At 42.9% G+C, this 26522-nt stretch overlaps 1 protein-coding gene across 1 annotated transcript; it reads right to left on the reverse strand.

The window, feature by feature from the left end:
* Positions 1-17702: 17702 nt before the first annotated feature.
* Positions 17703-18662, reverse strand: LOC147693423 (olfactory receptor 56A4-like). Its single transcript, XM_086935981.1, has one exon. It carries the CDS (start codon positions 18660-18662, stop codon positions 17703-17705), a length of 960 nt encoding a protein of 319 aa, XP_086792107.1.
* Between the last annotated feature and the right edge of the window lie 7860 nt (positions 18663-26522).

The following is a 26522-nucleotide window of genomic DNA, read 5'->3' on the forward strand; positions in this document are numbered from 1 at the left end:
TACACATTGTTTAACCCCTGCTAGCGCTTTTGACTAAAAACACTCCGATCCCCCTTCCATGGACAGATGAATGCCAAAACGCTTTTCGTCAGTTAAGACAAGCCCTCTGCTCTGCACCAGTGTTAGGCACACCAGATTACACAAAGGCTTTTACACTCTATGTACACGAGAAAGATGGATGTGCATTTTCAGTTTTAGTACAGACACATGGTGGTAAGCAGTGTCCCTGTGCATATTTTTCTGCAGTTCTTGATCCTGTTGCTCTTGCGTTGCCTGGATGCTTCAGTTCAGTTGCAGCAACAGCTGTGTCCATACGTCAGAGTGAAGGGATAGTTTTGTCACACAAACTGTTGGTGCTAGAATTCAAAAGCACCTCATATTACCTTGAAGAGGTGTGTGACACTGAACCCAGCAGCTTTGTTGCCATATCCTGTGACTCAGTCCCAGTCAAAGGAACCTCACGATTGTAAATTCCTTACTGAGGAACAGACAAAGGGTTGCATCAATTTTCAAGATACGCCCCTTCCAGATGTAGATGGGGAACTGTGGGTTGATGGGTCCTGTCTGAAGTTACCAGATGGATGGCACAACTTCCGCTGCTTATGCAATTGCCATGCTTGAGACAGTAGTGGAAACAGCTCACATACCTCAGAAGTCGGCTCAAGCAGCTGAACTAATAGTTTTGACACGAGCGTGTGAACTTAGCACTGACTTGTGTGTGAACATTTACACGGTTAGCCGCTATGCTTTTGGAGTGGTTCATGATTTTAGCCTACTCTGGAAGGAAAGAGGCTTTCTTACATCCCACAGGATGCAGATAATGCACGGAGAATTAGTACATTATCTCTTGACTGCACTTACATACCCAAAGAAAATTGCTAATATGAAGTGTAGCGCACAAAAGAAAATCATTGACAAAATAGGACAAGGCAATGCCTTTGCAGATCGCGTAGCTTGTGAGACTGCGATGCAGCAAAGCACTACTTCCATGTACGTATTGAAGTCTCAAGTGAGCGTTGGCATGATGCTAGAGAGGAAGTATTGGATATACAGAGATATGCCTCTGTGGAAGAGCTTGAGCAATGGTCTAAAGAAGGAATGTTAGACGACGGGGGTTGTTGGTGTACCAAAGAAATGAATAGGTGGAAATTGCCTGCAGCCTATTTACAACCTATGGTTACAATGGCACATGGGCTGGCACATGTTGGAGCTCTAGCAATAACTAAATTGCTTACACAGGTTTGGGAGCATCCTGAAATTGCCAGATGGATTACATCCAACTTGAACGCTGCAATAATTTGAAGTATGTCCTAGTGGTGGTATGTGCCTTCAGTAAATGGATAGAGGCCTACCCTACAAATGATAATACTGCTCTTACCACAGCAAAGGTGCTTCTAAAGGAGTTTTTCCCTAGATATGGTGTTTGTAAGCTTTTGTGGAGTGACAACGGACTTCATTTTATTGGGCAAGTTGGTGAGCATGTCCTGAAAGGGTTAGGGATCAAACAGAAATTCCATGCAGTCTTCCACCCGCAATCAGCAGGATTAGTGGAAAGATACAATGCTACTTCAATATTGAAGTTGGCAAAAATACTGGCTTCCACATCTTTAAAGTGGCCAGATGCATTACCCTTGGCATTGTTGTCCAGAAGATCTGTGCCAGATTCACAATCTGGTCTCACCCCGTAGGAAGTGGTCTTTGGGAGACCGATGCATTTTTTTGGGAGTTCCTATGCCACGCCCCATACATGATGTTCCTTGTGTTCTGATGAATGATTATTTGGCACAGTTACCAACAGTTTGATCTCTATTCATCAACAGGTTTGAGAAGCGAATTCCTGTCAGATCTACAGGTGAGGCCCACGAACTCCGACCTGTCGACTATGTGATGGTCAAGGTCTTCGACAGATCGAACAGCCTGGAACCAAGGTGGCGAGGTACGGAGCAGGTGCCCCTGACTACAAGGACAGCAGTTCGAATGATGAACAAGAAGAACTGGGTCCACAGCACACACTGTAAGCGTGTGTCGCCTGCCTTGGTGGAACCTGCTGTGCTGACCGACCATCGAGAGATTCTAGAGACCGAGAAAGGTCAAGCTATCTCACCTGACGAATCTGCGGAAGTCTTCCAGGACCACATGATACCTGGAGCATCACGATATCACTTGAGACCAAAGAAAGAATCTGGAGTGTTGAAAAAGACTAGTTGAACTACCGCCCTGGGTTAGTGAAACAGAGAGCCGATGTTGCAAGGGAAGGGGGAACCAGCCCTGCATTATTGTAGTGACACCCGTCTTGGCCCGTGGTGAAGAAATCAGCGGCTGCCCAAGGGATAAGTGCTCCAACGATTGTTTTTGAACTAGTTTTTAGTAAGATCAATTATCGCTGTTGCTGAAATGAATGACAAAAGAATCATTTGTGCAATAGGGTTTGTTGTTGCTCTGCTGGTTATGGTGATAATCACCTGGTTTGTTGAGAAAGTGGCTCCTACTATACAGCTTCTTGTTGCCACTACTCCAGCTTCTGAGGAACATCACTTTTTTACACTTCCCTATCATGAGCAGAAGCATCGACAATCCTACCTAAATAACACATTCATCCAGATGTTGCATCATACACACAATGCCATAAATTTCACGAATTGTTGGGTGTGTGGGATGATACCTGCACACCAAAAGAAAGGAGGAAAACCTTTTATTCCTCTACCGTTTTCCCACAATGGTTCATGTCAGGCTTGGTTTGCCCTTTTGTTTGCTTTCGGAAAGCCCTCAGTAGGTGGAATAATCTTTCGGTTGAATAAAGTATGCTATCAAGATGGTTATCCTCAAGCTAAAGGGACTAAATGGGAATGGTAAGAATACCAACCGGACATCATTTCGACACCATATGTCTTCACGAATATGAGGACTATCAAAGACAATGGACCTTTTGTAATTTCTGTGACCAGAGCTAAAGCAGAACTGTGTATAAGTCGTGTTGGGAGAATTCCCGTAGGACGGAGTGAATTTATTTTGACATTGATTATTGAAGGAGCTAATAATAGTAGTTTTACATCATCACACAATACATACTTCGTATGTGGTAATAAATGATACTATCAATTGCCTGTTGGGTGGTCCGGGGCATGTTACATATCATTTTTGTTACCACCCTCCATCATATCACCTGAATTTAAAGTTGTATAATGATATCTCCAAGAATAGATACAAATGAACAATAAGTACAGATAAGGTTGACCAGACAGATACAACTTTGCAACAATATGTCGATTTCAATTTGGATTTGTTTTTCTTGTGGGTGCTGCATTGAATAGCAGAAAGATAAGGCGATTAACTTGTGTTGTGAAAGCTGTCACCAATCAAACAGCTATGGTACTTGGGAACATTACAGAGGAACTGCAAATTGCGAGGATTGTAGCACTCCAAAATAGGATGGTGCTAGACGTGATTTTGGCTGATCGAGGTGGTGCATGTCGCATCATCGGTAGCAGTTGCTGTGTGCTCACTGAAACAAGCCACTAATAACCATTGGAAAGCTCTGTTGGAGCCCCCGATTGAAAAACCACCTCTTAGTCGTCTGACCTTTGTGAGCACTTTTAACACCAAATCAAACTGTATACAATGCATTGTCAAATGACACTGGCGTGTGCTGAATTGCAGCAATAAAAAGATAGAAGTACCTCTGTTCGCTTTCAAGCGTTCCAAAAGTTTACGGGACCATCTGATACACACCCGGCCCAAAGAAACTGCCCGCAGTAATGTTGGCACACTCTGGGACTTACCAGCAGTGGTGGGCCATCACCCTTGTGGAAATTGTTCGGTTTGCCCTCAAACTTCTAACAATCTATATATTGATATAGGCACCAACCGACCATGGGAACTGAAACAGTTCTCAAACTGCAATAGTACACACGTCATTTACCAGCTGACATGCCCCTGTAATGAGAGGTACTTTGGCATGACCACATGGAAGGTTTGGACGCGCATGCTTGAACATAAGAGTGTGTTCAGCTGTAAGAAGAACATTTCAAAACTTACTAAACATTACATCGAACATAATCACAGCGAGTCAGACTTCACATGGACGGTTCTTGAGAAACCTTTCATACCCTCCCATATAGGAGATGCATCTACGTTTTTGTTCACTAAAGAGCAGAAATGGATATATAAGTTGTCCAGTGATAGAAGCGGTCTGAACGATGAAATACCCTGGACCAGTCTCTTGTAGATCTATTTTTGGTCTCAGGCTATGTCTGAATATAGGAGAAACATACTTCGGATGTAGGCTATAACACCTTTGCCTACAATAGACAGTAGAATGAGTTCCACGTTTTGATGGATAAAAAGTAACACTCTATCTGAAGTAATGCTACACTTGAAAGAATAGTACCAATGAAAAAAGGCTGTTCATTTCTAATTTATGTATTGACAAACTCTTGACTATGCATTACTATAGTCCACTGCATACAGCTTTCTTCTCGTGGGCTTCCGTTGACTCGAATTATAAGGTGGACAATATTGATGTCATTTTGAAATCCAATCACGTGAGAGTATGCCCCTATGCAACCCTAAATAGGATTACTTGTATATTTTTATATATACATAAAGTATTGCCCTCACTAGCCTGGATTATTTACCAACATTTTCCTGCAAAAAATCTAAGAGTGTATAGTGCTTATATTTCCGGGTTCTGAACTACTGATTGACGTAGTTTTACGGCATATCGTAGTTCTTTGTAGTTTTGCGCGATTACGCGCACAAACCAAGAAATCTTCGCCTATCAGCCATGACTCGCTCGGCATATATATTTAAGCGGGATGAGTTATGACAGGAAAATGACATGTAAACATAGCTTGCAGTTGGGTTTCTTTCACCCTTTTAAATTACGGGAGTTGATGCCCTTCTGCAACTAAACAGAAATATTTGCACATTATATATATACAAAATATTGCCTTCATTTAGCCTGGACTATTCACTCATACTTTACAGGTTAAAGGTCTAATGGTGTATAGCGCTTCTATTTCCGAGCTGGAGCTACAGATTAACGCAGTTTTATGTCATACCATAGTTCTTCGGAGTCTCGCTCGATCTCGCGCTTGAACCAAGCAACCTTCTTTTACAAGCTTTGACTCCCGCGGCAAAGATATATACAAGCGCAAAATTGACAACAAAGACAGACAAAAAACATCATGTAGACACAGAACCTCTGCCATTTAACAGACGAAACGCACTAGTACAGCGTACGTCTTTTTCCAAGTAAGCTTTGAACTACGAGACTACTATTTGTAATGTCATCGAGTAGTTCTGTAGAAAATATTGCGATAACACGCTCGGTTTGGGAACGAAGTCTCACACTGCTATTAAAACTCAAAAACGAGCCTTTATAATCACGTTTACGATGTTTTGAATATGAGTGATGGGCATCACTCTTGGGGTAATCAGAGAGATGGTATTATGAATCTCACAGAATGGACTTCTTTTCACTGAAGGAGTATTTATACATAACAAATGAGGACTTGCCCTAACTGAGTTGATTGGTCCTCCTTTAGGAAAGCTCATGAGAATATTTCTTTCGGAAATCAGGATTGGTCTTTCGAAAGTCTTCAGCCATTTGCCCTTTCAGCTACTACCATAAGATTGGATTACGGGTCCAAGGGGTTAGTATTTAAAGCAGAATTGTGAGTCCAGTCGTTGCCTCCCCCTGACTCAGGATCCGCCAGAGGCAACGACGGACAGGTAAGTGTGGCTGTCTTTTAAAGCCCACTGTTTGACTTAAGTTCACTTTTTTCCGTGTTCCATTTTCTACAGAACCACCATATAGACTCACTTACTATTTACTATACTCACCTTTTTAAAAAAAGCTAACTTAGTAGGTGTCAAACTTTACCAATACCTAATTCCTCTGGGATTGTTCCCAGATTCATGTAAAAACTTAGCACCTTTCTTGGTCCCTCTCACTGGGTGAGCCGTTTGTACCGGGATGAGTAATTTAGGTGAAACTGGAATGTGAGGGAATTTTTAGGTGGTTACACAGAGCGACTGAATGGAGATATGATATTTAGCTCCAGGAGTCATGTCAAGCCACCTTTTTTCTCATGTTTTCAGAGCGGTGCCTCCTAATTCCTGAGCCTGGTCCAGGAGAGGTGAGGTCTATTCTCCAGTCTACCCGGGTGAGTGACAATTTTTCATATCATTAACTATGATGAGTAGTATTAAATTTCCGGCACACAGTACTAACCAAACAGTGTTTTGTTGCTCTATTACCTTTAGGTGTGAGACATATTGGATTGACACTGAAAAAAGAATAAATCCGGTCACATATATCATTTTTCGGTATATTTTATACACCTTGTGATTAACACATGCAGTAGCATAAATTTAAGAACATAGGCCCTGAAGAAAGGCGAGGGTATTGCCCCACACGGCTGAAACATGTTGGCCCCAACACAGTTATTTGTTACAAACTGTTTTTTTATGCACTGTTCCTGGTTTTAATTAGGAAGAGGCCAATCTCTAATAAAGTTTTTTTCTTTGTCCTCTATCCTTTTTTATATTCACCACATACATACACCCCTCCTTTTGGTTTTTGCACTGCACGAATTCCCATTAAAAAAAAAAACATCTACACTGTCCAGGAGTGACTGTGGGTCTGAACCTAACTCCGATCGGAGGTTGCTATAAATGTCTCAATGATCTAGAGACACACCATCCCGAAGGATGACCAGATGATAGTATTGATCACAACAAGACTTTGATGGGAATCCTATATCTATATATTGGTTTCACCCACAATCACTGTTTGGTTCTGTGTGTATTGCTTTTCCATTTATATCAGTAGTAAATCACCCTGGTAATTGATAGACTAACATGCTATCGTTACATTGTTCCTGAGGTTCCTCTTTTCCTCATATATTAGACCCCTAGGTTTTCGTGTTATGAAAAATGTATACTGGATCACTCACCTTCAGAATATGATGCAATCTCAAAACTGCATAAGATTGCTGCAGAAAGTCACACAGAGACTGGTACATGGACATTTTCAAAATGGATATGGGCTGGAAGCTACTGACTATTCTATGTATACTACTGGTGATACTATTTACATGCTGTACTTGTATGCAATGTGGTCCTATGCTTTGCTCCATGTGCATTACTGCTTGTACACCTGCCAAAGGAAATACTTCAAACATAAAACCACAACAAATGTTAAACAATAAATTACTGAGATGATGAACATCAATGTACAGGATGCATATCTAGATTACCCCAGATAAACGCATGTCTTCAGCTAATGCTGAAAGGGTCGTCTGTTGTAATTTAGCAGCAATTAGGTTAAGCATTAGCAGAAGACATCTTGTATTTAGAGACTATCTTGTCCATTGTGTGGAATCCATTTTGTATTTCTAGCAGTCATTTTTTTTGCCATGTGCTCACCATCTGCTCTGTCCTACCTTCCTGTCAACTGCTCTTGAAAACTGCCTAGAGACGCGATATATATAGCCTCTTCTGCTTCGCACATGCTGAGTTGAGCCCACAGCTGTCCCCACCTTGTAACTGTCAGGATGTGTCCACCAGAATTAGCTAACTGGCAGCCCCTCCCACTTGTTGCCAGCACACTCTCTGTATGACCTTATATGTGTTTATAACCAGCATTCTGTACTTGTACCGCCTTCATTTGAGACCCTGTGTGGGTATAAAAGGACCAAGCTCCTTCCAGTCAGTGGGCTACTTCATACATTGCCGAATGGTGTTGTGTGAATGTAATTCTACATCATGGGGTTTAACTCTGTGCAGAGAACGGAGAGCCCCTAGCACTGGTAGGCCTTGCTGAGGCTCACCACCACACCCCTCTTTCAGAAGATCCATTGTCTTCCAGATCCCCAGAAAGGAAAAGGAGGGTTAGTCCATCGAGTTCTTCTGCAAGCCCCCCTTCTGATGATCTAGATGCCAATCGGATGCCACTTCCTCTCTCAGAGAGTGAGACACACCACAAGAAAAGGCTAGGGAAAAGGAAGGTTCCAGAAAACCTTAGAGTTATGGAGGTAGATGTAGATGAGGCAGATGTTGACACACCAGTCATCATGAACATTAGTCCTGCCCCAGTGGAGAACGACATTATTACACCATCCCAAATTGCTGTGAGGGATGTGGCACTGATACAACCAACATAGATATCACCTACACCACCTGCAGCTTCCATATTTTCATTTGCAAAGGCCTGGCAGCGACCTACATCCAGCACAACCACCTCAGTTGAAGTAGGTACTCCATCTGCAGAGAGTCAGACTCCATCACGTCCACCTTCCAGTTCATCTGGCATTGCAAGTGTAACCTTCAGAAGCACTTGGAAGTTCACCTCCCCAGTTTGGGACTTCTTTTCGGTTAGCAGCAAGGAGGAGAACGTTGCTATATGCTCCATTTGTGGACATGGTGTCAGTCGGGGTAAGCTTGGTACGAACTTTGGTATTGGAGACCAAACAATCCATCTTAAAAAACACCACTTGATCCTAGGGAGGCGCACCATAAAGGCCAAAGAACTGCGCCCATTGCTGTCGGCTGTGATGAAGAAGTAGAATATATGATTTTGGTGGAAGGTGAACAAGAGGGGGACATTTTCTCTGGAACACAAAGTAGTCCTGTCCCCAGAAGTACAGTGGTACACCCACATCCTCATCAACCTCAGCAACATCTCAGTGGCACAAGAGTAAGAGTCAGGCTAAGACACTACGGTAAGAGAATACCGCAATGAAAAACCACACAGCATTCAGCCTAACAACATCTGGTGCCAAGAAGTCACCTGCATCAGTGGCAACAGAAAAGAAAAAATCCAGCCTACCATTCTCAGCATGTTTAGGTCAGTGGGGCAGTACGAACGCAACCACCCATCGGCACGCTTGTACAAATCGAAGATGGCTAAGATGTTAGTGCTGGACCTCCTCTGTTTTCCTTTTGTGGAAGGGACGTTTTCTTTTATTTATGACAGCTGTCTGCCCAAAATGGAAGGTTTCCAGCCAGTCCTATTTGCCAGAGTTGCTGTTCCAGCACTTCATCACAACGTGCAGAAATTGCTTGGACAAGCTTTGCAGCAGAGGGCTGTTCACACTATTCACCTGACAGCAGTCATGTGGACCAGTTGCCAGGCCACTGATTACATGTGCATCACTGCACACTGAATCTCTTTTATGGGGGTTAGAGAAAAGATATCTGCAGGTACTGACACTGCTGAGATTTTTAATGGCGCTCAGAAGCATACAACTGAAGCCATGTTCGCCATGGAGAACTCTCATACTGCTGCAAACGTTTTAGAATAATTTAATGGCAAGGTCTTTGAATGGCTGCACCCAAGAGGGCCTAACATTGGTCTTGTTGCCAGGGACAATGGCAGTAAAATAGTTGGGGCCATGTCCAATGGTGGCTATTTCAGGGTCCTTTGTTTGACACACTGCATTAACATTATTGTTTAAGACTTTCTGAAAAAAGAATACAGAGTTAGAAACTTACTGACCACCTGCAGAAGAAACTGCACACATTTCAACCATTCTTTTAAAGCCCGCAAGCAGCAGAGAATCTTTCAACAAGAGCATAGAGTGGCAGTTAAAGCATCCAGGAGGTGCCAACACTTTGGAACTCAACTTATTACATGCTTGAATGTCTGTTTGAGCAGTACAGACCAATCAATGAATATTTCATGCAAAGAAGGGATGCTACTGTGAAAGGCAGGACCCTTGGGATGGACCAATTGGGCCTAGTTAAATGCCTGACAGAAATGCTACTTCCTTTCAAGTTCTTCACACATGAAGTCAGCAAGGAGGACTGTATTATGGGCTAAGCTATTCTATTGTTGCACATGCTACAGGAATAGCTGAAGGGGGTGTCTGCAATGTATGCAGGTGTGTAGGAAAAAAAGAAGCATATAAGTTGGTGGAGAGCTTAACCCTTCACTTATTTGAAAATACAAGGGTGCAAAGAGAAATTGTGTCATCCAACCGTTACATTTCTGCCACAATTCTGAATGCACAGTACAAAGCCGTACTGAAAAATAACACATTGATTACTTTTTCAGAAGTGGATGTTGCCAAGTACAAAATGTGGATAGCTGCGGAAGCCAGTCAATTAGAAAAAGAACGGCTGGCAATTAGGGGCCCGCTACTCCAGGCCACAACAAGAACTGTAGGGCAGCCAGTGTCAAGTTCAGCTTCAGAGTCTGAGGGCAGTGGGATTGGCTCACAGATCCATTGCATTTTTGAATATGGAATCTATTCTGGACTCACTTGGTACACTACAGAGTTCGATACTATGGTGATGATGACCATACTATACTCATTGCTGTCAGTCAGTAGGATCGGTGATGATTGATGGAATAACTCGGGGTGTTTCACAAAGTGGACTAAAAGGTAAACAAATCTACAACAACCACAGCAGACCTACATGTCTGTGTAGTGGTGGAGGTGAGTGTAGTAGTATGACTGACAGTGGTGCATTGATTTAGTTACTTAATTTGGAAAATGCTATGTTGCTGTATATGTATGCTCTGTCTGGCTCAAAATCTAGACTAAGTGGACGTTGGGTGGGTCCCGTGGGCCTGCTCTGTCCTGTTGTTGTTGGTTAACACTGGAAACGGAGTAGTAGACATGGTTTAGCCATGCCGCCTCTAAAAGTGTTCTTGATGCACATCTCTGTAATTTATGCATTTTTTTTCAACATGATTTTTCAATGTCCCTTTTGTTTTCCCATCTACAGTTACAGGCCGGCCTTTACCCTGTGCTGAACTGGGAAAAACAACTTACACGTACCTTACCAATCCGCATCCGCCAGGCAGGCAGTGGCACCCAAAATTGATGGGTGGAGTGTCCATGGAGGGGAGGACCAAGAGGAATGCCGAGATGCAACTCTCCCATTTCAATTTGACCAGGATAACATACAGTAACTTAGTATCATTTATCATCTTTTAACTAATTTGATTCATGTTTTTCTCTTCAATCATTACGACTGTGTGTTGTTGTTTATTATGTTTATTCTTTGCTTATAATTGATCCCTACAGCTATTTTTTTCTTTTTCTTTGCTAGCTTTCAAAGGAAGCCCGGAACAACAGAACATAAAATGAATGTAACTTGGGTCTCAGTCTTAGTCTCTCTGAGGGCCTACAGGCAGGGGAATTGCTTGATATAGTAATTAATAATATATGGCTGCCCTGTACTGTCTACTAGTCTAGTTAGTACTACTTATCATTAACCATCAAGTGATTATCATGCATGCGTTTTGTTTTTCTCCATTAACAGATTTATGTTCATCTGCCAAGATTGTGTGTTGTCCAGGTGTAGAGTTTGTCTTTGTCAAGCCTTCCCCTCAAATACTCCTTCCCAACCATTCATCACACCCAAACCCCCTTCCCCGGACTGTGTGATCAATATTCAGGTGTGACTAAATTCATTTACACCAATAATTGATCACACACTTGCTGGGCGAATGTGGTGAGAGCAACCCTAACTCAAGGTAGTATGAGGATCTTTTGCTTGCTCATCCATGCTCAGTATTTGCAAGTAACTTTTTTTCCAGAGGAACATAATCCATCATAATTAATTGCTGGCATCGATTTATAATCCTTACAGCACTAAAGGTTGCACTTGTACACTTCACATCATATGTAGAGTCAACTGCAGTTTGTAACTTGTACTAGGCTATCCCCGCCACCATTATGTTTTAATTCACTTTAGCATTGCTAATCATCATTATGTACACGGCCAGTGACCCCTTTATGTCTGCTGTCTGTGGCTATCTTACTGCCCTTTCCTCGCTCTCTCCTGCCCTCTTTTCAATATCTGTGTGCCCCTGCCACATTCCACCTGCCCATCTTGTTTGGCTTGCTGCTCTTGCTGATAAGCCCTTCAGGATGAGCTCGCTGCCCCTGTACCCTTTCCCTCCATTGTCTGTATGCATGCCCCTGCCGCCTTCTTCCTGCCCTCTGTGGTCTGTTGTCCTGCCATTGCTCATGCCAATATGCCCACTGTGCTAAGACTTCAGCCCCTGCCCCATGACTCAATTGTGAGTGTACCCTTGGACCCCCCCTGCACTCCCCTATCTGATATGCTTCCACAGCTCCTACCACCGCTTGTCCTGAGTTATGCACTTTTCCAGAGCACTAACCATAATTCCTATGACAAAACAAATTCCCTCATTTAGCAAAATACTTCAGATTTTACAACTTTGATTTCATTCAGATGGTTCAGGTGTGTCACATTTGTGTCATAAAAACAAACTTTAGCGCTCTTGTTGTTTACTAGAGCAATGAGCGAATTTCCAGTAGCACGCTGAGGAGTTAATGGACAGATTACTGCTGGTGTTGAAAGTACATTTCAATCTGCATGTCTGAAAGGTTTGCTGACATGGATGAGAAATACATTTGAGAACTCATAGAAAATGTGCCCTCATTTTTGCTTTCTAGAGCACAAACCCATACTTTCTATGACGATATGAACTCTCAGCTTTGAATCCATCAAGTTGGGGTCTGGTATATCACACTTCTAACATAAATACAGAATGTTAGTTCATCCACCAAAATCAACATGTATCCCTGAGTCCCTTTTTTCTGGACCTCAATTTCCTCCAGCAGGGTAAGACAGGAGACTGAAACTAGTGAGGGTGTCAACCAGTTAGATATGCTTTTGTCAAGTGAACCCTTCAGTTTTGCAAAAAAAGCTAAGAGCAGAACAAATCTGGTTTTGTAGCCATCAAAGTAATTTCATATTTAACCTTATCACTTTGGTTTTACTGGGCCTTTTTCACCATTACATTTCAGCAGGTGTGAGTTGAAGTTGTGATCTATATAATACCAAGAATATACCTGATGTTTTAAACATACGATCCATGTGCAAACAGGTGTTTCAGAGGTGTGCTACCGACCCTGAAATGGATGCAAACATGCATTCCACAAGCTGGGCAACATACATAAGGACTGCATTCTATGTGGTAGAAACAGCTGCCCAGTTAGGAGTGGACTGCATTGGACCATGTGGGAGTACTCAATGGAGAAAGATTTAGGGGCATATGTACAAGCCCTATTGCCAACACAAAGTCACCTATATTGAGATTGTGGTGGCGATAGGGGCTGCCCCTTATGTACAAGGCAGCGTTATATCAAAAGAGGTACTTGGCCGTGCACTGCTCGTTTTAGATTGTGTTTAAAAAGTTTTTCTGTGCTCCTGAGAGTCACCCCCACTCGAGGGTGTACATCAAATGTCTGAGTTGCACTCCTGCCACTGCAGTGTGTCTCCCTGGGCACAAGGTATATGCTGAATGCTCAGCTAAAGTTGAATAAAGAAAATGCTCTTCAAGTGGTTCTTTGGTTTCAAATACTTATATGTTTTCTGCTTTATTTCTCCAATTCTTCGTATTAAATGGGTTTCCTCATACAATGTGGAACTTCATTTCCCATAATGCATCATGTTTGAACTGAATCCTTTGATCTCCAAATGCATTTCGGCATTACATGCCTTCATCAGGGGAGTATCTGCAAATAATACATCCTTTGTATAAATATGCTGTGGGGATTATCTGATATAAATACAACCTGCACAATTAAATCATGGGTGACATTGTCTGTTAACATGCTCGGTGTTATTTAAATGAGAGGTAAGATGACAGAGTGGTGTTACTGTGCATTTTGGTCCCGTGTTATATATACCTTAGATAAGGTGTTGTTTCTATATGAACGCTGTGCCAAAGTGAAACATTATCAAACTGTGCCAAAGTGAAACATTGTGTGTCGATGATGTGTAAGAAAACGCTGTGTCAAAGTGAAACATCGTTAAGTCACTTAACGTGGCTTAATTCTGGCTTGTACATGAGGTCCCGTTTCACGCTATGGTTAGCGTGAAAGGGGTGGAAAGGGGGTGTTGTGGTGGGCGTTCCACCGCTATACCCATTCCTTTTGACGCTGCCCCCTATGTACAAGGGTGGCATACATAGGAGGCAGTGCCAAAATTAAATGCAGAAAAAAACTGGTATTAAGTTGGAGAAATAAGGAGAAATGCATTACATCTTCTCGTTTTTGTTTTTCCATATGTGCTGTCTTGTGCAGCACATATGGAGAAAGCAAACTGCCATGGATTGTTTATGTACAGGAAGGTGTCCTTTCCTGTGCATAAACAAACTTAATACAAAAATTAATTGTATTGCTTTCATGTGTGCTGCAGGAAGCAGAACACATGAAAGTGACAGACTTGCATTTTAGGATTGTTTATGTGCAGGAAGGGACACCTTCCTACACATAAACAATCCTCCCTTGCACGCAGACACCCTTGCACTCTGGTGCAAGGGTGCCTGCGTTGGTGCTAAATTGCTAAACTTAGTATTTTCGCAAGTGGAAACGCAAGGCTGCACCACAATATTGGAAATATGGTGCAGCCCTGCGTTTCAGAATTGGAGGAGAGAGGCGTTAAGCCACGGCGCTCTCCTCCACTTCCTTGCACATATCCCCCGTGGAGCGTAGAAACTTTCTATGAGGAGCTATGTCCCTGGGGACCTAGGAGCTGCAGGAGAGATTAGTGAAACCCTAGCCTTCTCTGAATTCACAGATCTAGATTACATTTTTTAACAATGCTTTGACAACCAATTTCTTCCAATTCGTAGGAAGGAATTCAGCTCATAAGTAATAGAAATATTTTTTGGTTGCCCTATATCTTTTAATTTTCTAATCATGTAGATATCATCTGGAGTTCCAAACCTTAAATTATGAAACAGTTTTTCAACCTCATCTGAAGTGGTCAATGTCTTAACTATGCATTTTTCCTCTGCAGCAATATTCGTGGAGGTGGGAGACTCATTATTTATTTAAATTCTTTCTAGAAAAGATTTGATGAAGAGTCATGGAAAACGTCTTGTTAATGAAAGAAGTGACTGGAATATTAGAAAAATCCTTACCATTGGGAACAGGTGGTTGCAGTCAAGTATGACTGGATATTATGGGAAAAATTATTTTAGCAATGTTAGCATCATACTTAACAATATTGCCAATGCATACCTCTTTAACTGCAGGTAGAACCTGTTTAGATGATAGGAACAAGTACAGCAGGACTTAGCTATGTGGTCGAACAAAGAGAACAGTCATGACTTTCAAAAGGTTTTTTAATGAAATACATTATGCAAATGGTCTTTACAGACATCATTTTCAGTCAATAAAGTTTTACGGACAATTTGACTTATAGTGGATGGAGTATGCCATCTTGAGGATACCCCACCCACTAAATTCAGAGTTGTCTATCAGCCTAGCTGATAACGATATACATTAAAAGCAACCACCATCACAGTTTGGTGCACAACTACTGTTGATTTTGACTGCTGTTCACAAAACTTTTAACATTTACTTTGTTTTTCAAAAACAAACTCCCAAAGAAAGAGCATGTTTTTCCCAAAAAATAATGAAATAAAATAATGACTACAACACCCTCAGAGTTTTCTCACAGGGTGTGCAGGTCATTAGAGTTGTTGTTTTCCTGTCCCTCATCTCCAATTTTTTCCTGGTGGTGAGAGGAAAAAAAGGCATTGCACCATTCACCCTAGATGGGTCAGATGGTGTAATTGTTTTCATCAGATGGCTCTTACTCATTCAGGCCATCAGGAAAGCATTCCTTTGAAGGAGTCAATGGGGACTCCGTCAACACAATACTAAAAGTCCAACCTTCCTCTAAATGAGGCAGACAGACCTAGGGTTCAGCAGGCAGTTTACACCATCTCATTTGCTATGGAGTACTCTGTCTGCTACATTCTAAGTAGGGGACATAAGGCTGACTTATATATAGGTGGGCAGCCCACTTCCTTGCCAGTGAATAAGTAAATTACTCCCTCACACTGACGGAGATGTCGCCTTACTAATTTAGATATGACTGCCAAGCTGGTGGTAATTTTTACAGCATTTCTAGAAACCACAGTCACAATGGTTTTTGTCAATGCTTTTTGAAGTTTGGAGCAGTGTTCCATCAACATGACAGAGCTTTGCAGCAAAAAAAAAAATTCCTAAAGAAAATGCCAAAGTGAGATTTTCGTTTTAAAAATAAAAAAGATGATGCCCCATTGGTAACGGGAGTCCTCACCCATGGCAAGCAGGTGCATTCTTTCAACTTTTGTACTGCCACTCGCTGCCGGGGTTTGCCTTGCAGTGATGGACAGTAAAAATGGCTATACGTCTACCCATCCCTAATGGGTGAACTGACATACAGCCATTTCCCTGACTGCCCTGACTAGGTTGGGCTCTTGGAGAAGTATGGCAACAGCAGTGACGGAGTAGTCACTGCCAAGGCAACACTTAATGTCTGTCTGTCTTAAGGTTTTAATCTGGTGGCTGGTCTACTACTTTGCTGGAGAGGAAACACCATCACCTCTGCGATAGAGCTGCATATCTACCAGTATGCAAACTAGGCCCATAGTCTCCAAGGGCAAGAAAATATGACTACCAAGATTTACTACAGCCCTGGGAAACAATGAAAAGCCTATACAGTTTGTATGGAATTCCTGGACAGAAAAAAACACATAATACACCTGAATGGCATATATTCCCTAAAATCAAAAGCTGTGAGGTAGATCTCATACCAATGTCTGAAGAGAAAATTTACACCACCATTACAATACTAACTATATAGCACAGGTCTACCAGTTTCTTGTCCTTTTAGTGGTTTGGAACAGAACGTGTCTTTGGTCTTCGGATAGTCCACAGTGACCGGGCTCTATGGAGTGGGGGTGTCGATGGCCCTTTGAATGAATGGTGAGGAAAGACTGTAGAATTCTCAGTGTTGATGAGATCCATGTAGAATCCATTTGGAATTAGTATAGGTTTCTGTTTAGTATGCAGGGTGTATCACTCTAGGGGTGCAGCTTCTCTGACCATACACCCAAACAGTCAGCTGATGTGCCGTGTTCCATCGCTTTTAGACCTCACCAGATGCCGTACTGTAGGAAATTGTTACTACCTTTCCTATGTGTTAGAGAGTAACTGAGCAGGAATTGGGAGCCAGTGTAAGTTGATAAAAGCCTGAGTGCAGTTGTTATTTGAGCAAACCTTGAGCTGGCATATTAGTAGAGTACCCTTAGCTTTCTTCCAGATATGATATTACCTCTGTTGCCTAGATGGTTTGGGGCACTCATACCCTTCCGGACTTCTGAACAATGCTCTACCTGGCCCTGAGTATCTGATTACTGTGGTCCCAGATTACAAGTTCAGTTTTTGTCCTGATGCTCATTCTAATAAATCTTCAGAGCAATGTTTGGTCTGAGTGTTTTTTGGAGGCTTTGTCTCATCTTCATATATTAAGACTCGATTAAGGAAAGTCATGCAGATAAGGCAGTGGTTCGGTTCTAGTTGACATTTGTCACCATGAACCATCACAATTGGTGGATTCCATTTTCATTACTAAATTATACATTTAGGTGTGGTCCACCGCTAATTGAGCCTTTGATGCCAGTGAAGGATTGATTCCTGCAACATCTACCCTCATCTTATTAGGTGTGCCTCTGTGTAAACTAAATAATTTCCGCTTAGACAGGTGGATATCATGTACAGTGATCCTGTGTGTCTCTTGAGCATTTCCAGGATTTACGCATAGCTCATGGCAAACAAAATAATGCCAGAAAGTCCTGATATAACCGTAAGCTTGACCAGGAGGGTTAGGCTCTGTTTTTATTGCAACAAAAGAAACATGTGACAATTGAAATTTTATGAACACAGGCTTGATTTCCAGATTCTTTCGAACAGCTTTTTAACACCTTGGCGTATCTCCTGGGTTCTGATGCCATACACCAATGGATGAAGAGCTGGGGAAATTGTAGCCTGGAGCACATCAATGAGAACCAGCACAGAGGGTGGAATGGCTTCTTCCATCCTGTTACAGATGACATTTAATAGTGCAGTGCTGTACACAAAGATAATCAAGATTAGATGGGAGCTGCAGGTTCTAAAGGCCTTCTGGGCTGCCGCACCGGAGCCCAGTCTCAGAACTGCTCTGATGATCAGAAAATATGAACAGGTTATACCCAATAAAGGAAAAACAAAGCCTACACAGAAAATGACTAAGGAATAGAGAGCGTTCACTGTAATACTGTTACAAGCAAGCTTTGCTAATGGCAGATTCATACAGAAACAGTGTGGCACAGTGTTCCCTGCACAGTAGTTCAATTTAGCAGACAGCAGAGGGTAAGGCAATGCAAAGGCAGTGCTGATTATTAGCATCAGTGCAATGGCTGCAGTTGTGGTCTTGCGTGTGATGAACGAAGAGTAGCGTAGTGGTTCACATATCGCAATGTAACGATCAAAGGCCAGGAACAGAAATATAGCTGATCCAATCACCATGCAGAAAGTAAATATGAAGAGCTGAGTATAGCATGCAGAAGAACTGATTGTCTTCATACCAAACAAGAGAATGCTCAAGGTTTTGGGAGAAATTGTGGATGTGATGAGTAAATCCACCATAGCGAGCAGGCACAGGACATAGTACATCGGCTGGTGCAGGCTAGGCACAGAGCATATTGTGCCTAGGAGTGTGGTATTGGCAGAGACAGCTGTAGAGAAAAGTACTATCAGGGGAATGGACAGCCACTGCTGCCAGCTATCAGTGTCTGGGAAGCAGATGAGTACAAATTCAGAGATGTGAGAAGAAGTGCTGTTCTTTGCAGCCATGAAGAAAGATAATCTCAGAGTATCACCTTAAAGAAAATGTAGTGTTTTAGTTAATTGAAACATCTTACTGCACAAACCAACATGTTATATAACTTAAAATGTAGCTTGTTATCTTATAAGGTTACATAAAATAATAAAGTACTATGCAAAAAAGTCAGATCATTCGAAGTCACGAACTGCCTGATTTACGAGATAGTGTTAACAGTATTTCAGAAAACCACATCCTTTTCACCATCCTCTGCAACTTCCTCCCTGAAATTTAGTCTAGAATTGTTGGTGTTCTTGATGATGGAATTGGCACCAGCTCCACCATCGAGGAGACTGTTGTGGGGATGACACTCCACAATAAATGGAACCTGACATGCCCCTTGAATGGAGATATCAACCCACATATCCTTCCATTCAGTGGGTTTATTTATTTATTTATTTATTTTATTTTTTAAACTTATAAGGCGTGACAGCTACCCAAAAAGGGTTTCCCGGCGCTGAGACACAGCATGAAGGTAGCAGGGGATTTCCGGTTACTCAAGTTATTGTTCGAATAGCCAAGTCTTGACGTTCTTTCTGAACCTAGCATGGTTTTCCTCATTTCGAATGTAAAGAGGAAGTGTGTTCCAGAGGGATGGTCCTAAGTGGGCAAAGGATCTGCCTCCCATTCTTGCAAGTTTGAACCTTGGTACGCAGAAGTTGGCAGCTGATTGCGACCGAAGGTTTCGCTTGGGAGTGTAAGGATGGGCAAGAGCTAAAAAGTATTTGGGTGCAATGCCTGCTTTGATTCCGAACATATAGTTCAGGGCTTTGAATCTAATTCTGTTTTCTACCCTGAGCCAGTGGAGCTCACGACAGTGGCTCGAGACTCCAGAAGTTTTAGGGATTCTGCACAGTAGTCTAACAGCTGAGTTTTGGACAAGCTGCAGCCGACTAACTACCGCTTTGTTGGAACCAAGGTACAGAATGTTTCCGTAGTCAAGCCGTGATGTTATGAGGGCATTGACTACGGTTTTTTGAGTGGAGGAGGGCAGCATCCAAATGATTTTCCTCAGCCATTTGATGATGGTAAGGCATAGGCCGACAACTTTGTTGGCCTGTTGTTTCATGGAGAGGGAGCTATCCATGATGACTCCCAGATTACGTACTTGGGTAACTAGGGTGGGGAAATTTCCCATCTGGTTGGGCCAGTGTGAGGGGTTCCAAAGATCTTGTTGTTTCCCTAGAAGAAGGATCTCAGTTTTTTCTCCGTTTAGCTTTAATTGATTTCTTGTCATCCAATTGAAGATGTTTTGAAGGCCTAATTTGAGGAGAGACGGGATGAGGGGCTGGAAGTATGAGCCTTTTTTGCAGCAGCAAACAAGAGATCCTCCCATTTGCGACCGCAAAATAAGGTAATGGCATGCACAAATGCTATTTTGTGAGTCAGTGACTCTCGCTATTAGGAAAGGGCATCCTTTCCTAATCGCGAGTCACCATGCCATGTACTATTTTTTTGCGACTGCCTTTGTGGCTGCAAAATACTCACAGTTTACCACCTACTTCATGTAGGTGGTAAACCACTCGCAAATCGGAAGGGGTCCCCAGGGGACACCTTCTCCTTGACCATTGCCTGCCCTTAAAAAAATGAAACTGAAAAGTTAAGTTTGTCTTTTTTAAATTCATCCCATTTTACTTGAAGGAAAACGGGTTGCATTTAAAAAAAGAAAATCTGCTTTATTGAAAAATCAATCAGAGACATAGTGGCCTACTGACACCAGCAGGCCTCCGTCCCTGTGAGTGCTAGCCATTATTATTATTATTATTATTATTATTATTAATGTTATTAAACTGAATCTGTAAGGAGCTCAGCTACCCCAAAAGGTTTCCCGCTGCCAACCGGTAGGAGGAAAATAAATGAACAGGGAATCAGAGATTGAACAGCCAAGTCTTAAGACTTTTATGGAATTTTTCATATGTGGTTTCCTTGCGTAAAGTGAGAGGCATGGAATTCCATAGATTGGAGAATGAACAGCCGCGCATACGAGAAAGTTTGACTTTGGGGATGGTGAACCTACATTTCTGGGCAGAAGGCAAAAATCATGAGGGAAGATAGAGTTGTACTAACGAGTGCAGGTATGTCGGGCCACTCCAGTTTTGATTTCATACATACATAGCATAAAGCTTTGAACTTGATTCGATTCTCTATCTTCAGCCAATGTAAGTCGCAAAGGTACCCAGTGATTGAGGCAGTCTTTGGTATAGTACACAGCAGTCTAGCCGTCGCGTTCTGCACCACCTGGAGCCTTTGGATGGTAGCTTTGTTGGATACCAGGTAGAGAAGGTTGCCGTAATCCAGCCTAGACGTGACTAGGACATGAGCCACCGTTTTCTGTGCCACTCGAGATATCATCCATAATATTTTCCTTAGCCATTTTAGGACATTAATGCATGTGGCAGCCACCTTGGTGACTTGTTGTTTCATTGAGAGCTGGTTGTCAATGAAGAAACCCAAATTGCAGACCTGGTGTAATGGCAGGGGCAAAGTACCCATTTCAGAAGGCCAGTGATGCGGTCCCCAGGGGTTGATTTTCTTTCCTAGGATCAGAACTTCTATCGTATCTCCATTCAGTTTGAGCAAGTTGTTTTGCATCCAAGACACAATTTTACTCAAAGTCTTTGATGAGGAGAGGGTAAAGATGATCTGAGTGTGATCAGCATAGGGCAAATGAGACAGCCCTGCTTCCTCAGCAACATCTGCTAATGAACTGACATAGACATTGAACAACAAAAGACTCAGGACCGAGCCCTGAAGTACCCCATAGGGTGATACATAGGAATTGGAGCCGGCGGCTGTAGAAAAGACCTGAAAAGTATGGTCTGTTACACAACAACTAAGCCATTGCAGGGCAGAACCCTCTAGTTCCAAGGACCTGAGTGCTTTCAGCAAAAATAACACTGTATCAAATGTGGAGCTGAGGTCCAGCAAGACGAGAGCTCTGTGTCTTCCTCAGCCAGTCGGTGCCTCAGCTTTTCTGTGACTCAAAGTAGAGTTGATTCAGAAGAGAAACCAGCTGTAAATCCAGATTGAGAAGGGTTAAGACATTTCTGGGACTCAACAAAAGAGGTCAGCTGAGTATTGACATGTTTTTCAAGGATTTTAGAGAAAGCTGGAAGCAGCGAGAATGGATGAAATTAGATAGCTTGGACATGTCGGTGTTGGCTTTCTTTAAAAGAGGGAGCACCATAGCATGCTTCCATTCCAACGGAATTTAGCCCTGCTGCAGGGAGGCATTCAGGAGGTACATAATTATGGAGAGAATGGGAGCGTCAGGCTGTTTCATCACAGAAATAGGGAGTATGTCACAGGGGGATCCAGATGTTATATTTGTCGAAAGACGATTAAATAAGCTGAAACCCAAAAGAGCCCAGGCTTCCAGTTAATTGGCTGGTTTAATGTCAATGAGAGTCTCAGTCCTACCGGCACTTGTAACATTGGGGGTGGTCTTGGAATCATCTGGAGGGTTTTGTAGTTTAGTGCTAAACAGTGCAGAATGTATTTTAATAACTTTCAGCCCGATTCACAGAAATAACTTAAGACAACATCCTAAACTTAATACCATTTACTCATTTTGGTATTCACAGAAGGCACTTACTCTGCCATGAGTAAGTGCCTTTTTTGAATAACAACATTACTAAGTGCACTTACTCATTTTGGTATTCACAGAAGACACTTACTCTGCAATGAGTAAGTGCCTTCAGTGAATACCAAAATGAGTAAATGCATTCTGTGAATACCAAAATTAGTAAGTGCCTTCTGTGAATACCAAAATGGTAGTAAGTTTAGGATTTTGTCTTAAGTTAGTTCTGTGAATCAGGCCCTGTATCCACAAAGTATTGTGCGAGCTCCTCATGTTGAGTAAGATCAGGTGGAGTAGTCTGAGTTTCCAAACCAGATCATTCTTTTACCACCTTGAAGAGAGTTTTGGAGCAGTTTTGTGCTTGAGAGATTTTATCTGAGAAAAACTCAGCTCGAGTAACTCTACAGAGAGTGTGATATTCACTTAAGGCTTTTTTTGTATGCCACTTTGGCAGCTATCTGGTAGGTTTTCCTCTAGTGTCTTTCAAGGGTTTTAGATTTGGATTTTTCAAACTTAAGTCTATCAGTGAAGCAAGGGGCTAGTGGTCGGTGATTGTTAGAGTGTTTATTAGACAGAGAGAGGCAGGTGTTAAGTGGCTGTGAGATCCAGGTTTGGGGGGAACCAAGGTCTGTTGTTGATGGCATTCCTGCCTCTGGCCTACTGTCCATTAAATGTTTATTCGGACCTGAGACATCAAGTTTTACACAATTTCTAACTAGTTGTTTAGGGCCCATAGAGACTATAAGAGGGTGATCAAGCAAATGGCCTGCCGCATTGGTGGACCTGAATTACAAAGTTGAACGTTCAATGCATCTAAATCAGCAATCAGAGACAGACTTTTGGAACATTTAAGGTCTACTAAATGAAGATTTAGATCACCTAAGATGGTAAAGTTGGATGCTTTCAGAATGTGAGGGGTTACTAGGTCGGGAAAGGACGCTGCCCAAGGCCCAGCTGGGCCCAGAGGATGGTAGAGCAATATGCAAGAAAGAGTGACCTTTGGTGTGAGCATGATTTTGAATAGTAGAGCTTCACAATCAGTGGACACAAAATCGTCGGATATGCAACAAAAAGTGCTTTTATAAATAATCGTTATACCACCCTCCAACTTCAGCTTCCTATCCTGCCTGATAATGGAATAATTGGACGGAAGTGCCGCTGCCACATCAGGACCTGAGCTATCTTGTAGCCAGGTTTCTGTTAGAAATACCACATCGGGTTGGTTATTAGTCAAAAGCTCAAAAATATTATCTTTATATTTAGGGACTAATCGACAATTAATGTTGAAAAAAGTGAAATACTGATGGGCTGGGAGTGTACGCTTTGATGTAGCTTTCCCGGGTGCCTCTGCAGAGTTAAAAATTTCTGTTGGACTGTGTTTATGTCACACGTTTCTGCCGTCCTCATTATTTTGCCTAGGACAGTTGAAGGAGAGCCTACAATGGGTGCAGTGAGAAAGGACTTCATCCATTTTAAAAGTTTTACAGTTGGAGGAAGGGGTCAGAAGGGGCTCATAAAGGCATTTAGCAGTGTAAATACATCTCACAATATTCGTTGGACACGGGCTTGTGGCCCCTGGTCCCGGTAGGACATGGAGGGCCGCCATTTGCGCACCCAAAAGGTACGTCCGCTGCGCGTCCGCTCTCGGTTAATTAAATAGTAAGCCAAGGCGTGACGCAGAGTAAAAAGCTAGAATGCTAACTGTTGCTGACTAGAGGCACAAGCAAGATGGCCTCTAGGCAGCAGAGACCCTGATAAGTAAAGTGCAAAGTGTTAAATGCTAATGCTAATGCGATGCTAATATTAATGATTATTAATGAAGCATGCAATTTTCGACCCCATTGAGAATCGCAACAGTGTCTGAGAAACTGTGGTACATTCGCATTTCGAGTCACAAATTGTGAGTGACAATTTGATGCAAATTGCAACTTGTATATGTGAATGTTTGTACATCTGGCCCTGTGTTCCTTCTCTGTTTGACTGGCCTGTAGTTGTGCAGCTGTCCTGCACAGAAAATCCTCAGATTATCTCAGATGTGCTATGAGAATGTTAGGGATATTATTAAAGAAGGCAGTTGAGGTCTAATCTTGGTTTTACAGTGGACTATAAGCTCCCTGTTTATTCCAACAATTCCAGCATTTAAAAATCTATAAAATGAATTATGCACACACATTTCACTGGACCCAGCATATAAATATAAAAGGAACATCACACTGAGAAGAGAGAAGCTAAATTAGCTGCACAGCCTGAAGTTTCTAAGCATGCCTACCTAAAGGAGTGGAATTCATCTCACATTTTTAAATGGGGAGGGAGTTACATAATTGTAGCCAGCTGGATGATCACAGGACTTTAGACCGCATGTACCAATTCAGTTAATCAGGTGGGTAATGGGAACCAACTGGTGAAACTATTCAAGTTCAAGCAAAAAGATCCTGAAGATAGCTGGTTTCATCAGAGGTAGTAAAATAAAGGGAACAACAGTGCTCAGAAGATTTTTTTTCCTGTTGAGACAAAAACAAACTATCCCCTGGATGTTGGTCCCTCGGCAGGTACAACGTTTGTGCTTCAGACAAGATGCCATACAGTGCTTTGCAGTAGAAGACACCAGGCCAAGATTCAGCAATACAGCTTAGAGGATCACTGAAACATAGACATGGCTGTGAAATCAGACATCTCAGTAGATCTATTTAGTGCATAGAAATAAATGTTGAAAGGAGTGATAAGCAAGACATCTGTTCTCCTGCACAGTGCACACTGAGTGGGGAGGATGTTAAAAGAAATTAACTGTACACAACTGAATTCAACCAATTGATCAATCAGTCAATCAGCCATTTGTAAAGCGCACTATTCACCCGTGAGATTCTCAAGGCGCTGGGGGGGAGGGGTGCTGCTACTGCTACTGCTCAAATAGACAGGTCTTGAGTAGCCTCCTGAAGGTTAGTAAGTCCCGGGTCTGCCGTAGGAGGATGGGGAGGGTATTCCAGGTCTTGGTGGCGAGGTGGGAGAACGATCTGCTGCCAGTGGTCACTCTTCGGATGTGGGGGATGGTGGCGAGGTCGGTGGAGCGGAGCTGGTTGTTCAGGTGTAGAAGGTGAGTCATCTGTTGAGGTATGCCGATCTGGTGTTGTGTAGTGCCTTGTGTTTGTGGGTTTGAAGGTGATCCTCTTGTTGACGGCAAGCCAGTGCAGGTCTCTCAGGTGGGGTGTGAAGTGGCTGTGGTGAGGTATGTTGAGAATCAGGCAGGCAGAGGCGTTCTGTATGCGTTGTAGTCATTTCAGGAGTTTGGTTGAGGCTCCCACGTAGAGGGCGTTTCCGTAGTCCAGCCTACTGCTGACAAGGGTCTGGGTGACCGTTCTTGTTTCGATGGGGCTCCACCTGTAGATCTTGCGTAGCATGCCGAGGGTGTTGAAGCAGGAGGACGAGATAGCATTGACTTGCTTGGTCATGGAGAGTGTTTAGTCGTGGATAACCCCCAGGTTGTGTGCTTGTTCGGTGGGTCTCGGTGCTGCTCCCAATGCGGTCGGCCACCAGAAGGGAAGCCAAGATGAGGACCTCCATCTTGTCCAAGGTCAGTTTCAGGTAGCTGTTCTTCATCCACTCAGTGACGGCCTTCATTCCTTTGAAGAGGTTGGTTTTGGTGGTGAGGGGGTCTATGGTGAGAGAGAGGGTCAGCTGGGTGTCGTCGGCATAAGAGATGATGTTGAGGTCATGCAGTCCGGTGATGTGGGTGAGCAATGCCATATAGACGTTGAACATTGACGGGCTGAGGGATGATCCTCGGGGTATGTCGCAGATGATCTCAGAGGCTTCGGAACGGAAAGGGGGAGGCGGACGCTCTCCTTTCTGTCAGAGAAGAAGGAGGTGGTCCATTCCAGGGCCTTGTCTCGGATCCCTGCGTTATGGAGGCGTGTGTGTAGGGTGTGGTGACAGACGGTGTTGAAGGCGGCTGATAGGTCCAGGAGGATGAGGGCCCCAGTTTGCTGTTGTCCAGCAGGGCCCTGATGTCATCGGTGGCAGTCATAAAGGCAGTTTTGGTACTGTGGTTGAAAGTGACAACTCCAACTTTAACCACTCTAACTAGATTTTGTGGCTCAGAGGACATGCACTGGGCCTGGTTAGCAGGGTCCAGTATACAGAGTCTAACATCAACAGAGTCAGTCCAAACAATTGGGTGGAATGATGCAAAAAGAGTGACTTTTTCCATAGATCATGAAATTATCGCTCCCATTCTTTTCACACATTATTACCCTCT

Source organism: Lissotriton vulgaris, chromosome 8 (genome assembly GCF_964263255.1).
Source record: "Lissotriton vulgaris chromosome 8, aLisVul1.2, whole genome shotgun sequence".
In the NCBI taxonomy this organism is placed as follows: domain Eukaryota; kingdom Metazoa; phylum Chordata; class Amphibia; order Caudata; family Salamandridae; genus Lissotriton; species Lissotriton vulgaris.

Bases quoted from the DNA above. Each gene is read 5' to 3' on its own strand.
- LOC147693423 (XM_086935981.1), bottom strand. From the start codon at position 18,662: ATGGCTGCAAAGAACAGCACTTCTTCTCACATCTCTGAATTTGTACTC.